At 38.0% G+C, this 13,475-nt stretch overlaps 1 protein-coding gene across 10 annotated transcripts in view; it reads left to right on the plus strand.

Moving 5' to 3' along the window:
- Positions 1-13,475, plus strand: part of CDK5RAP2 (CDK5 regulatory subunit associated protein 2) — a 281,439-nt gene that overhangs the window by 212,405 nt on the left and 55,559 nt on the right. For all 10 annotated transcript variants that reach the window (XM_077143561.1, XM_077143511.1, XM_077143532.1 and 7 more), the window contains 2 exons: positions 3,778-4,360; positions 6,184-6,416. In XM_077143561.1, the coding sequence (XP_076999676.1) occupies positions 3,778-4,360; positions 6,184-6,416 (816 nt within the window). The remainder of the gene's footprint in view (positions 1-3,777; positions 4,361-6,183; positions 6,417-13,475) is intronic.

Consider the following 13,475-nt stretch of genomic DNA (forward strand, 5'->3'; position numbering starts at 1 on the left):
TTAAAATTATGAAGTAGATAAACATGTAAGCACAAAGTATAGTATAACAAATACTCAAATTCTCAAACCAGAATGAATAAATGCCTAGCATTCTTCTTTTTAACCTTAAATCTTTTTATTCTTTCATTAAAAAAATAATAACCATTAACCTGGACCTAATTCACTTTGTAAGAAATAATTATACTCAGGAATCCTAAATTTGTCATGGGATGGCCACGAGAATATTAGTCTCTGGGAAAATAGTTGTGGACTCTGTTCCCAATGGTCCTTACTTTACTGAGGCCTTCCTCAGTAAATATATTGTCACATGCTTCAGAAGTGTTCTAGACTTTGAGGAGGAGAAAGCCTTCCCACCAGCTACTATATATAGGACCCCTTAGCTGAGTTGTGGGAAGTTCCAGAACTGCACCATTTCCTTATGATGCAAATAGTGATCTTGGGAGCATGTTTTTTATTTCCTGTACATAGTTAGTGATAAATAAAGCCTTCTTGACTGATTTACTATTTCCTTCTCAATTTCCTATTATTACTGAGTTTCTTTGATCTTTCTGAGTGAGCTTTGAGAACTTTGCACATGCTGTTGTCTCTGCCTGACTTTCTCTCCTGACTGTTGCCTGCCTGATGCCTCATCCTGTAGATCTCTGCAGGATGTCATTATGCAAGAGAGACCTTCCAGAATCCCCCAATTATTTAAGCACTCCCATTATTGCCCCATGCTTTCCCTTTGCAAGACAGGGTACTGAGTGTGACAACTTCGCTGCTGTTTCTTCAGTAGTCCTTGATAGATGCTTGACAAATGAATGAAGGGATTCCATAGACATTATTGAGGGTTAAGGGATTCTCTCCTTTTACTCACAGAACCCTGATATAGGAGACTCCAGTTATAGGAGGAGTATGTCAGGGTGTTGTCTTCAATGTCAGAGGCAGGTGGCCAAGCTTTGTCAAGGGGCTTTCGTGCTTACTAACTCTAAACCTTGGGTAAATTCTTAATGTCTCTAAGCCTCCATTTCCTCTTCTGTAGTATGGGGATGCCTCACAGGGTTGTTTTGAGGATTAAATGGCTAAAAAAGGTGAGGAGCTTGAAGCCTAGTCCAGACCTGGTCTAAAGTCATATTCCCTGAGATTCTCAATTCACATGTATGTTACAATTTATAACATCCCCCACCCCGCCTCCCCACCCCCATGCAGTGATATTTAACTGAAAGATGTAAGCAGCTCCTTTGGGCCTTTATTGAGGCCTAATGAGCAGAGAATGGCAAAGCCATGTGGCTGTGCTGATGCTGGACTATAAGACTTGCTGGATACTGACCTTTGAGCTTAAACATCAAGTCCTTACCTCTGCCAAATAACAGATCACTGTAGATTGTGAAGGGAGGGCACTTTTGAAGTCAAAACTATACGTATCATGTGCCCGAATGTTGTGTTTATTGCATTTCCAGGAGCAAAATTAAAAATGGAGGCCTAAGTATGCATACCCTTCCAAATATTCTGAGGTGTCTATGTATATGTAGCTAAACATTACAACTGGCCACAGTCTGTATCAGAAAGGACATTTGTATGGGAGTTACGTTTGTTTCTGCCTTGTGATTATTTAATAAAAGTCCTCAGAATTAGTCTTTATTCCAGTGAGTGAACATTGCTTCTTGAAATACAGACCAATTACATTGTCGTGAGGTTTGTTAAAACAAAAATATTTCCTTGTTTTGGAGGGTGATTCACTGGAGAAAAAAGCCTTGTTGAGCATATTAATCAAATCAATCTCTCTCTGTCTCATTCAGCCAGAAGTTCTTAGTACCTTCTCTGTCCCAGGCCCTGGAGTATCTTAGACTCTAGAAACACAGAGATGAATACATGGTCTCCACCCTCAAAGATCTCATAAACTAGTGATTAAAGCAAATTTTCTACAGTAAAAATGCTCTATTAGCAAAGTTTCCTTTAGATTTGATAGCAGCTGCTTTCAAAAAGCTTTATTTTATAGTATGTGCATTGTCCCTCAGCACAGAGACAGGAGTGGACCTAGAATCACGAGCAGATTGCAGAACCAGAAATGGTAGCATAGGGTCTGGTGTAGGATTTTTGTGTGATTTTCTTTTTTAGAGATTGCCTAGGTCATCTCTTGCTGCTATTGCAGCATTTCTGCAAGGCCATAGATTTCACCTGCATGCTTTTAGTAATGGGCATTCCCTTTCATTTTTGAACAATTCTAGGGAAGCAAAGGTTATTAATTTTAGTTGATTCCTTTACTACCATGTGCCAGTTTCTGTGTTTGCCATTTCACAGGTATTATCCTGTTTAAACCTAAAAATAAAACGGACAACTCTTCACAGTGAATGATGCTCTCTCCATTTTACACATTAGGCTACTGAGGCTCAGAGAGCTTAAGTAACTTGCCTAAGGCCATGTATTTAGTACATTGCATAAATGGAGTTTGGAACCAGGTCGGCTGGATTTCAGAGTTTGCTTTCTACCATATTCTGCTGCCTCTGAAGTATTCAAAGAGCTCCTTACACTGAGCTGAGTTCTCTCCCTGGGCAGCAGGTGGCAGGGTATAATAGTTAAGAACAGAAGCTCTAGAGTTGAGTCTGAACTTGAGGCCTCACAGAAGGGGAAGCTGAGGCTCTGAGATAGTAAGTTCCTAGCCTCAGGCTATGCAGTCAGCCTGTGGCGAAGTTGGGTGTGATCCCACTTCTTTTTGTCTTCGAAACTATATATTCTTTCTGTTGCATCAGTCTACTTCTCAAACAAGTTTGGCTGCATCTCTGGAGATTTAAGCTAGCTTTAAGGATATATTTCCTGGCAAGGTTGTGAGTCCATGAAACAGTTCACTTTTAAAAAGGACGTCATGGATCTTCTGGAAGCTAGTAGACCTGGAAATGAGAAGACAACTCTCACCTGTTTTGGATGTTTAGAAGTACTTCTCTTTAAAGTTACTTCACTCTGTCTCTCAAAATTGTCCAGATTTTCACTTCTAGTCTGGGCTAGTAGAGACTGTACTAGGCACTGAGAATGTGAAGATGAAAAGCCAAGTCCCTGTTGAGCAGAGCTTGCCGTCCAGTGAGGGAGAAAGGCATCCAAATGACTAATTGTTATGTAACTAAATAATCCAGTTGTTGCAGGAAATATGTTGTAAGGAACTATGGAAGCATAGTGGGTGGTGACTGTTCTACAGAATTTGGCATTGCCCTTGCAAAAGGTGAAATAGATCTGGTTGTTGGGATGAGTAGGAGTTCATTAAAGTAGAGAAGAGGGCCAGGAGCTCTCCAGCCAGGGGAAACATCACTTGCAAAAGCATGAGGCATGGTATGGTTAAGCTAATTAAGATATCCATTGTTGGTGGTTCTAAGTGTATTGTTTGAATTCTTAAATAAAAAATAATTAAAAAAAAAAAGCATGAGGCATAAAACAACGTGATATGCAGGTATTTGTGGCTAATCTAGTATGGAATCTCCGTAGGTGGTGTCAAGGATTTGTGCCCAGAAGGTCTTCCTAGTACTAGATCCTGAAGGGTCTCTGGTAATATGATAGGGAGTTTGGATTTGATCTTCCAGATAGTGGGAAGCTAATTAAGATGGAGGGATGTATCATGATTAAATTCACTTTTTAGACCAATTACCCTGAGGAAGAGGATGGATTGAGGGGATAGTGGGAAAAACTAGAGGCAGGGATAGTGGTTAGGAGACTGTCATAGTGGTCTCCGCATGGCTGTGGTTGTGAGAAACAGGAGATAGGGTAGATTCCAGTACAGGAAATACTGACATAATTGTGTTTGATTTACAGACTCTGAAATTTACCAGCCTGATAACCTTGCCATCTTGCCAACGTACAAAGAGAATCCTTCTGAAGATTTTCTGGGCGTAACCTCGGTAGCTACTTACTTGAGTTCTAAGAGTCAGCTTTCTGTTAAAGTCAGCATGGTTGGGACTGATCAGTCTGAGAACATTGAAACCTACAATGATACAGAATACATGAAACAGAAAATCCATGACTTGGAAACTGAGCTTGAGGGCTACCGGAATTTCATATTTCAGCTTCGCTCAGGGAAGCACTCCCAATGCAGTGAGGCCGTTATCACTGTTTTATGTGGGACAGAAGGAGCCCAGGAAGGCTCGAACAAGCCCAAAGGCAGTACTGATGACGATGAAATGACCTTCTCAAGTTTGCACCGAGTACGTTTTGTGAAACACATGAAAATCCTCCATCCCTTGGCCCCAGAGATGATTGATGGTGGGATGTTAGAGAGCCTCAAACAGCAGCTGGTGGAACAGGAGTGTGAACTGCAGAAAGAGCAGAATTTGAATATGGAATTTTTCAATGAAATCCATAACCTGCAGAAGAAGTTCAGAGATCTCTCACCCTCAAGGTACTTTCCACCTCTTCCTTTTCCCACTGTTTAAGCCTACTATTCTGCTATGTTGCTAGTAGGTAGAAACCTATAAGGTAAAAGAGTATGCTGCTGTATGATGGTTGTGGGGTGTGATCAGGAGAAAATTTGATGGTGGGGTTAAGTCAGCCAGACCTTGCAAAGAAGTGAAATTTGAAGCCACAGAGAATAGTAGCTGTGCACCTGAACATCAGTTGCTAGTCTTGTGTTCTCTGAAATTGGTAGAGCAGATTTTGTCCTCTTCAGAGTGGGAGCTCAGAGTAAAGGTTTTATACTAGTCGACTGGTAAATTATAGTGCATTTGCTGAAACTGCAGTATTTAGTCTTAGACTACATTATTGGTCTTTGCTGGGCTGTGAAACTGAAATTAATGTTCTAGGCAGGGTGGGAAGGAATATAAATATTTTCCATATCTTTACCCTCTAAGGTCATCTTAGAGAAATAAGCTTGTGTTAAAAGAGAAGAATTCTTAGGTCATGAAGATATGTTTTATGGGTGTAGATATATATAGTTTTGCTCTGAAGATACAGCAAAATGGGATCATTTGTAAAGTTGACCTTCATTTGTCACTAATTTGAGACCAACATGCTGTTCTGAATTGTCAGGAGCCAGAGTGAATTTTTCAGGACTTTCCAGTCAGTGAAATTGAAGGAAGGTTGTATTTATTGAGTCTGTTATGTCAGGCCCCAGCCAGGCACTTCTCGTATTTAATCCTCAAGATCACCCTGAGAAGGAAGAATTCCTAAATTTATTTTGTCGGTGAGGAAATTGAGACTCAACAGGGTTATTGTGACTAACCTGAGAGCATCCACAGAACTGGTCAGAGCCATTGCTACATCCAAGCCTACGATATTCTACTCCAGTTTCCTTCCATGAGACTGGCCCCCACCTCTAATACTGGTGTTACATGATTTGTGTGTGCATGCTAGTTATTGATGGTGGTCACCAGTCCCACGTGTTGTCCTCATTTCAGGGAGGGAGCAACATATTGCATGGAAGGGTTAGTGTTATTTGCCAAACCACTCTCTGGAACCAGGTTACTGTGGCCACAATTTTTATGAGCCATGTTTTCCTTAACTTGAATTTTCCTCAATGCCTACTAATACTTGTTGGGTCACAGGAAAAGATGACATACAGTGGCCAAGAGGTAGTATTGTATAAAAAAAAATTCTGGGCTATGAGGTCAGAGTTGTGTTTGAATCCAGAATCTTACCACTTAAAATTTTGTGCTCTCTGAGAGTCAGTTTCCTGGTCATATATTTGTTTTAAGGTTGAGAGGATCTCATAACTTAAATAAAATACCTAATTCAGTGCCTGACAGATTGTAGACCCTCAGTAAATGGTAATTATGATTATGATTATTCATTGCCCTTTTATTTGAGGGGAGAAAGTCCTGTCTTTGTTTTCCTGCCTTGCAGTTTCTTTTTTTATTCCATTAGAGTTTGACATAGATCCACTGATCTGCAGGGCACTTTTTTCTACCATTCAGAAGAGTGTTTTTGAAGAATATATGGAAAACAATTTTTCTCCTGAGAGAATCTGGATTTTGCCAATCCTTATTTTAATTGGGGGCTTTATAAGTCTAAAAATATTGGAGAAAAGCCTTTGTTCCAGCATTTGTTGGCTATTTTGAAATATAATAGGGAGTGACCTTGTATAGTTAAAATGTTTCAAAAGTATATATACTTGTACAGCTTTAGGCTTTTAAAAAATTATGCTTTGTCATTTTTCCAATTATTATTTAGGTCACAAAAATTCAATTTTAAAATGTTACAAGCACTTTCTTTCCTCCCTTTTATCAGATATGATTTATTAGTTCAGTCCCAAGCCAGGGAGCTTTCCCTTCAACGACAGCAGATTAAGGATAGTCATGGCATCTGTGTCATTTATCGGCAACATATGAACACCATGATTAAGGCATTTGAGGAGTTGCTGGAGGCCAGTGATGTGGATTACTATGTGGCTCAGGGTTTCCAGGAGCAACTGAATCAGTGTGCTGAATTGCTTGAGAAACTGGAAAAGCTCTTTATCAGCGGTAAGTGGGGCAAGGTACTGAGAATTCTGAAACATATCAGTAATTGATTCAGGACTTCTTGGTGGGGCAGAGAAGGAACTGACTCCTTAGTCTTACTCATCTTCCTTCCCTCTGCCCTAGTTAGGTAACACTAGAGCCTCATAGCCTGCTTTTTCCTTCTTGTGACCACTTCCATTTCGTTTGCGGTCTGCAGTATTATAAACCAGGGGTCTAATTTAGATGTCCTAGGGCCCTGGTTAGTGAGGTGTATGTATAAAGCACCAGCCCATGGTTGCTAGGTTTTCTGAATTTTCAAGAGAAGATTAAAATCAGATTTTTTTTTTACAAAAATGCATGAGTTTTAAATAATGTTTAAATTTAAAAAAACTTGTAAACTTTTATCAGTTAAAAAATATATCATGGGGGTGCAAGTTAGTTCAGGGGTAGAATTCTTGCCTGCCATACAGGAGACCCAAGTTCGGTTCCCAGCCCATGCACTTCCCAAAAAAACAAACAAGCCAACAAAGAAAGAAAACAAACAAAAATTCAACAAATGATGCTGCAATAATGAGATACTCACATGGAAAAAGAAATGTGACCCCAGCCATAGAGCATACAAACAAACAAACAAACAAATATATATATATGTATATATCACAGGATTAGAGGTGGCTCATGATCTCTACTTTAAGAGGAAGGATAAAAGAAAACCTTTGCTGAACATCTGCTCTGTACCAGCTACTTTAATACATGGTATTGCGTTAAATTTTTTAAATAATTTGCAATTTTTTGAGGGTATACTAAAGAACTTCCATATACCTTTCACTCACCTTCACCTTCATCAGTCATTAGTGTTTTACCACATTTTCTTTATCATTCTTTCTCAGCACTCCCCCCCCACTCTCACGTTCTTTATCTTTCTGAATTCTGTTGGGTGGGTTGACGATATCATTCTCCATTACCCTTAGGTACTTCTTCATGTAGTCCTTAAAACAAGGATATATTCTTACATAACCACAGTTTGGTAATGAAAACCAGCAAATGGTATTATCTGATATACTATCTTATAGTATATATTCAATATATAGTCTAATATTCAGATTTCACTAATTATTTCACTAATGTCTTCTTTGAAAATTTTAGTCCTGATCCTGACCCACAATCCAGGATCTAGTCCCACATTACATTTAGTTTGGTCTTTGGTCTACTTTAATGTGTAACAGTTCCTTACCCTTTCTTTGTCTTTCAGAACATTGATTTATTTGAAGAGTTCAGGCTAGCCTCTCAGTTTGGAATTATCTGTTTTCTAATGGCGAAATTCAGGTTATGTAATTTGGCGGGAGTACTGCATAAGGGATGTTGGGTTCTCATTGTATTATATTAAGGAGGCATATGATATCAGTCTGGCGCGTTTTTGGTGATAATCACTTTGATCACTTAAAGGTGATGTCTATCAGATTTCTCCACTGTAAATTACTATATTCCATTTTATAATGAGTAAGTATTTAGCGAGGGATACTTTGCGACTATGTAAATATCCCATCCCTCATTGAACTTTTACTCATAAATTTTACCATACATTGATGAGTCCTACTAGAGTCAGTTATTAGTATGATGATGGCAGCATGACAATTTTTTTTCCCTAATGCCATAATTCCTTTTTCATTTGTTAGTAGCACCTGCTATCAGGACAAGCTCTCCCTTTACCTTCATTTCTATATTTTTTGTTTGTTTATCATCAGTATGAACTTGCAGATTCTTATTTTATTCAATGGGCTGTCATCCATTACCATGATTATTCAGATTGATGCTCAACTTGTCCCAGATTTGGCAAGTGGCAGATACTTTTGACATGTTGTCCTCTCTTTTTTTGAACACTTCCTTATTTTCTGGCTCAGAGATGTTCCATGTTCATCTTGTACTGTCCCTGCCCCAATCCTGAATTAACTAGGTTTTCCAGGTAGGCTTGGTTCTTTTTAGTGGGGAATGGATGGTATTTAAAAATCAGAATTTGGTATTGGCTGTGTTCATTGCTAATAGAATGTCATCGTTTCTAGGCCTTTTAGTAGATAGAACTAGGAATATGTATTGATATATATTTCATTTATTTATTTTAAAAATCATCACTTCATATTGCTATGAAGTCCAAACTAAACCCACTGAATTCTTTCTTTCCTTTCCTTATTCCATATCTGTATATCCTTTCTCTTAATAGTGAGAACTGTGACTCTAGCAGCATCAATATACTTACTCACTTGCTCTATTCTATAATAATTCAAATAGTCCTACTGTGCAAAACAGATCTACCAGAAGAGTTCAAGATTTATTTAGTTTTTAAAATTTTTAGGCTAAAGTATATAATTAGGTACTGAATTTAAGTTATATCTATGTGTTATGTTATTCATTTGAAATACAATTAGTTCTGTTTTGACGTTGTATACAATTTTAGGGGTGTCCCCTCATCTTTGTTGATTTAATTTAATTTAATTTTTTGAATGAAAAACACTAATATAATTCCAGAGTCAAAACTTTCATCCTTTAAATTGTCTCTTATGAAATAATTATTTTTGCCCCTCTCCTTTATATCCATTATTATTATTAATAGTTTCTCATTTAAATCCATTGGATTTGTGCTTTCAGTCATTTCAACCACTCCACTGAACTGATATTTGCCTAAGTCACTGATAACTTCTGCTTTGCTAAATTCAGTGATCAGTTTTCAGTCTTCATCATACTAAAACTCACAGCAATATTTGACATGGTTGCTCGTTCCCTCCTTGTGGTAATCCTTTCCTAACTTGGCCTCTAGGACGCTACTCAGCATTCATTGCAGTTCTTCTATCTCATTGCCTGCCTCTTTGAAGCTCTACCTTCAAAATATATTCCAGAGCTGACTAATTTTCACCACCTCATTGTTACTGCTTGCCCAATTTGCTATCATCACCTCACTTGGATTATTACATTTGCCTCTTTTTTTTTTTTTTTTTCCGCCTGGGCAGGCTCCGGGAATTGAACCCGAGTCTCCAGCATGGCAGCTGAGAATTCTGCCAGTGAGCCACTGTTGCATCACCCTATATTTGCCTCTTAACTGTCCTGTGTGCTTCTACCCTTGTTCCACTACTTTCCATCCTCCTCACAGTGGTCAGAGTGGTTTTTTTTTTAAATGTAGGTCAGATCATGTCCCTCTCTATTAAAACAAATGAAAGGTTCCCCTTTCCACTCAAGTAAAAGCATAAGTCACTATGAAGACCTGCAAAGCCCTCAATCTTCTGGCCTGGCCACCTCTCTGAGCTCATCTTCTGCCACATTCCACTCCCCCCTCCATCTCAGGAGGTACACTGATCTTGGGATTTCGTGATCATGCCCAAATATGCTCTTTCTTCAGGACCTTTGTGCTTTCCCCTCTCTGTTATTTCTCATTCCTTCAACTCTTTCCTCAAATACCATGTTATCAATGAGGCCCTCACTGACAATTCTCTGTAAAATAGTCAGGCCCCCCTTGCCCTATCACTGGCCTTCTCTTTTCCCATACCCTACTTTATTTTTTCTCTATTCTTCTTATCACTATCTCATATATTACATATTTGCTTGCTGGTTTTTCTGCCTCCTCTGCTAGAAAGTGAGCCCCATCCCTCCTCTGTTAGAAAGTAAGCCACAAGTCTTAGGACATAGATAGTATCTAGCATGTAGTAAATAGCATGTACTTTTTTGAGAGAATGAATGAATGAATGAACGAATCTTAGTTTTACATCTGAGGAGATTGTGGGGCTCAATGAGATTAAGTAAGTCATCTCTTGTCATATATTGTGTGAGTGAGCTGGGATTTCAAATCAGGTCTCTGGACAAAATCTCTTTACACTAAATTTATTTATATTCCACTTGGTATTTAAGTATTATTTGATTTAAACTTCACAATGACCTTGGAAGTTTGTGGTATTACCTCCATTTTACAGGTGATGAATGTGGGCCTGGCAATTCAGAGTACAGTTTTTGGAATTGAACTGACCAGATTAGAGCTTTGACACCCTTACTTACCAGCCGTGTACACCTTGGGAAATTAACATGACTTCTTGCCTTAGTTTCTTATACCTATTTCATAGAGTCATTGCAAGGTTAAATTAAATAATACACGTGACATCTTGGCTTAATGCCTGGAGCATGGCTCTTATGTACTGAGTCCGTCCTAATATTTGTCCTTGTTGTGGGTTGGGGATTTTCACACATACTAGTTTAATCCTCAGAACAACCTGGTTTATAGACAAAGGAACTTAATTTTAGCAAAGGAAGTTACGTTGCTCAAAATCACAAAGTCTTGGTGGAATCAAGAATTAATCTCAGTTTTTCTGACTTCACAAATACAAAACAGATGGTTCTTTGAGGGTGCATGTATGTTCAATTAAATTCCAAGATAGAATGTGGGATAGTTTGCCTTTCCACACCCAGGGAGTATTTTTTTTCCCTTGGATTTTTCCAAATGGCCCAACAGTTTAGTTTGTGAGTGTCTTATGGTCATTAAGACAGAAACCCACTGTAGACTGATTTTCCTTGTACCTCTTCCCTAGAACTTTTGAGGACTAGGACACAGAATTACTTCACTTTTCCCAGCTTTATAAAAATCTCCTTTCTTCTGGCAGAGTTTTTCCATATAAGCTGTTTTACATTATTAATGGAGAAATAACTTAGTCTGTAAAGTAGAGCTGTGTCTTCCGGGCCTGAGGTATTTTCCATCTGTCTCTTTTCTTCCTACAAACCCTCAGCCTAGGAAGTGGGTGGCTGAGGGAATGTGCCTCTGGCACCAGCTGCCCTCCGTCACCCATTTAACTGCCTCCCTTGATTTGTTTTTTAGTTACTTACCTTGACAAGCCCAAGGAGATCCTACTTCTTGTTTCTTTTGGGTTCTGGAGAAGGAAGTATTTCAGGTCAAAAGACAACACAAACATAGAACTCCATTTTCTTCTTCAAAGGTGTTAAAGTCCTAGAAACTTCACTATAGCTATTTTTGGTAGAGAATAAAGTATAATATAGAATTGGATAGTTCTTGCGTGATATCTAAGGGGTCTGGCTCTCAATTTATGAAATGAGCTTTATCATAAAGTAGTTTTTTTATAAGAGGCAGTTACATTACATTGGCATGAGTATTTACATGGCATGAGTTATTAAAAATTTAAATAAAGCCCCCCTTTAATACAAAGCAGTGCATGTTTATTGTAGATTTACAGATAAGCAGATACTCCTATAATTGCATAATTCACACAGCAAAGCATGCACATTCTGGAGTTTATAGTTCCAAACCTTTTTTTATACAAATTTTTTTAATGGAAATGAGACTGTTACAACCTCTCCTTTGTTCAATTGTTAATTAATATTTAATAAATATTACTCTGCATCATAAATTTTAGTAGTTGTAGTGCATTCTTTTGTATGAATGTTCCAGAATTTATTTAATCATTCCCCGGTAAATGGACATTTATGTTATTTCAAGTTTTGGGCTATTATAAAGAAAACTGTAATGGAATCTTTGTGCATATCCTTGCTATTTGTTTAATAATACTTAGTTGATAGACTCTAAAAAGTGGGATGATACTTGGTTTCTTTTTTTCTTTTTTTTTTTTTTTAAACAAACAAAAAAACTATATTTCAGGTGCAGCTTCATTCAGTGTTCCAACATAGTTACATTACACTTAGGTATTATTGTGCTGTCCATTTTTGAGTTTTTGTATCTAGTCCTGTTGCACAGTCTGTATCCCTTCAGCTCCAATTACCCATTATCTTACCCTGTTTCTAACTCCTGCTGGTCTCTGTTACCAATGATATATTCCAAGCTGATTCTAGAATGTCGGTTCACATCAGTGGGACCATATAGTATTTGTCCTTTAGTTTTTGGCTAGACTCACTCAGCATAATGTTCTCTAGGTCCATCCATGTTATTATATGCTTCATAAGTTTAATCTGTCTTAAAGCTGCATAATATTCCATAGTAGGTATACGCCACAGTTTGTTTAGCCACTCATCTGTTGATGTACATTTTGACTGTTTCCATCTCTTTGCAATTGTAGATAATGCTGCTATAAACACTGGTGTGCAAATGTCCGTCTGTGTCTTTGCCCTTAAGTCCTTTGAGTAGATACCTAGCAGTGGTATTGCTGGGTCGTAATCCATTCTGCCATTCTATGTCTTTTGATTGGGAAATTCAGTCCATTAACTTTTAGTGTTATTACTATTTGGATAATATTTTCCTCTATCATTTTGGCTTTTGTATTATATATATCATATCTGATTTTCCTTCTTTCTACACTTTACTCCATACCTCTCTCTTCTGTCTTTTCGTATCTGACTCTAGTGCTCCCTTTAGTATTTCTTGCAGAGCTGGTCTCTTGGTCACAAATTCTCTCAGTGACTTTTTGTCTATAAGTGTTTTAATTTCTCCTTCATTTTTGAAGGACAATTTTGCTGGATATAGAAGTCTTGGTTGGCAGTTTTTCTCTTTTAGTAATTTAAATATATCATCCCACTGTCTTCTAGCTTCCATGGTTTCTGCTGAGAAATCTACACATAGTCTTATTGGGTTTCCCTTGTATGTGACAGATTGTTTTTCTCTTGCTGCTTTCAAGATCCTCTCTTTCTCTTTGACCTCTGACATTCTAACTAGTAAGTGTCTTGGAGAACGCCTATTTGGGTCTATTCTCTTTGGGGTGCGCTGTACTTCTTGGATCTGTAAATTTAGGTCTTTCGTAAGAGTTGGGAAATTTTCAGTGATAATTTCTTCCATTAGTTTTTCTCCTCCTTTTCCCTTCTCTTCTCCTTCTGGGACACCCACAACACGTATATTTGTGTGCTTCGTATTGTCATTCAGTTCCCTGATCCCCTGCTCAAGTTTTTCCATTCTTTTCCTTATGGTTTCTGTTTCTTTTTGGAATTCAGATGTTCCATCCTCCAGTTCACTAATTGTAGCTTCTGTCTCTTTAGATCTACCATTGTAGGTATCCATTGTTTTTTCCATTTTTTCTTGTTTGTCCTTCACTCCCATAAGTTCTGTGATTTGTTTTTTCAGATTTTCTATTTCTTCTTTTTGTTCAGCCC

The sequence above is a fragment of the Tamandua tetradactyla genome, chromosome 2 (assembly GCF_023851605.1).
Source record: "Tamandua tetradactyla isolate mTamTet1 chromosome 2, mTamTet1.pri, whole genome shotgun sequence".
Taxonomy (NCBI): Eukaryota; Metazoa; Chordata; class Mammalia; order Pilosa; family Myrmecophagidae; genus Tamandua; species Tamandua tetradactyla.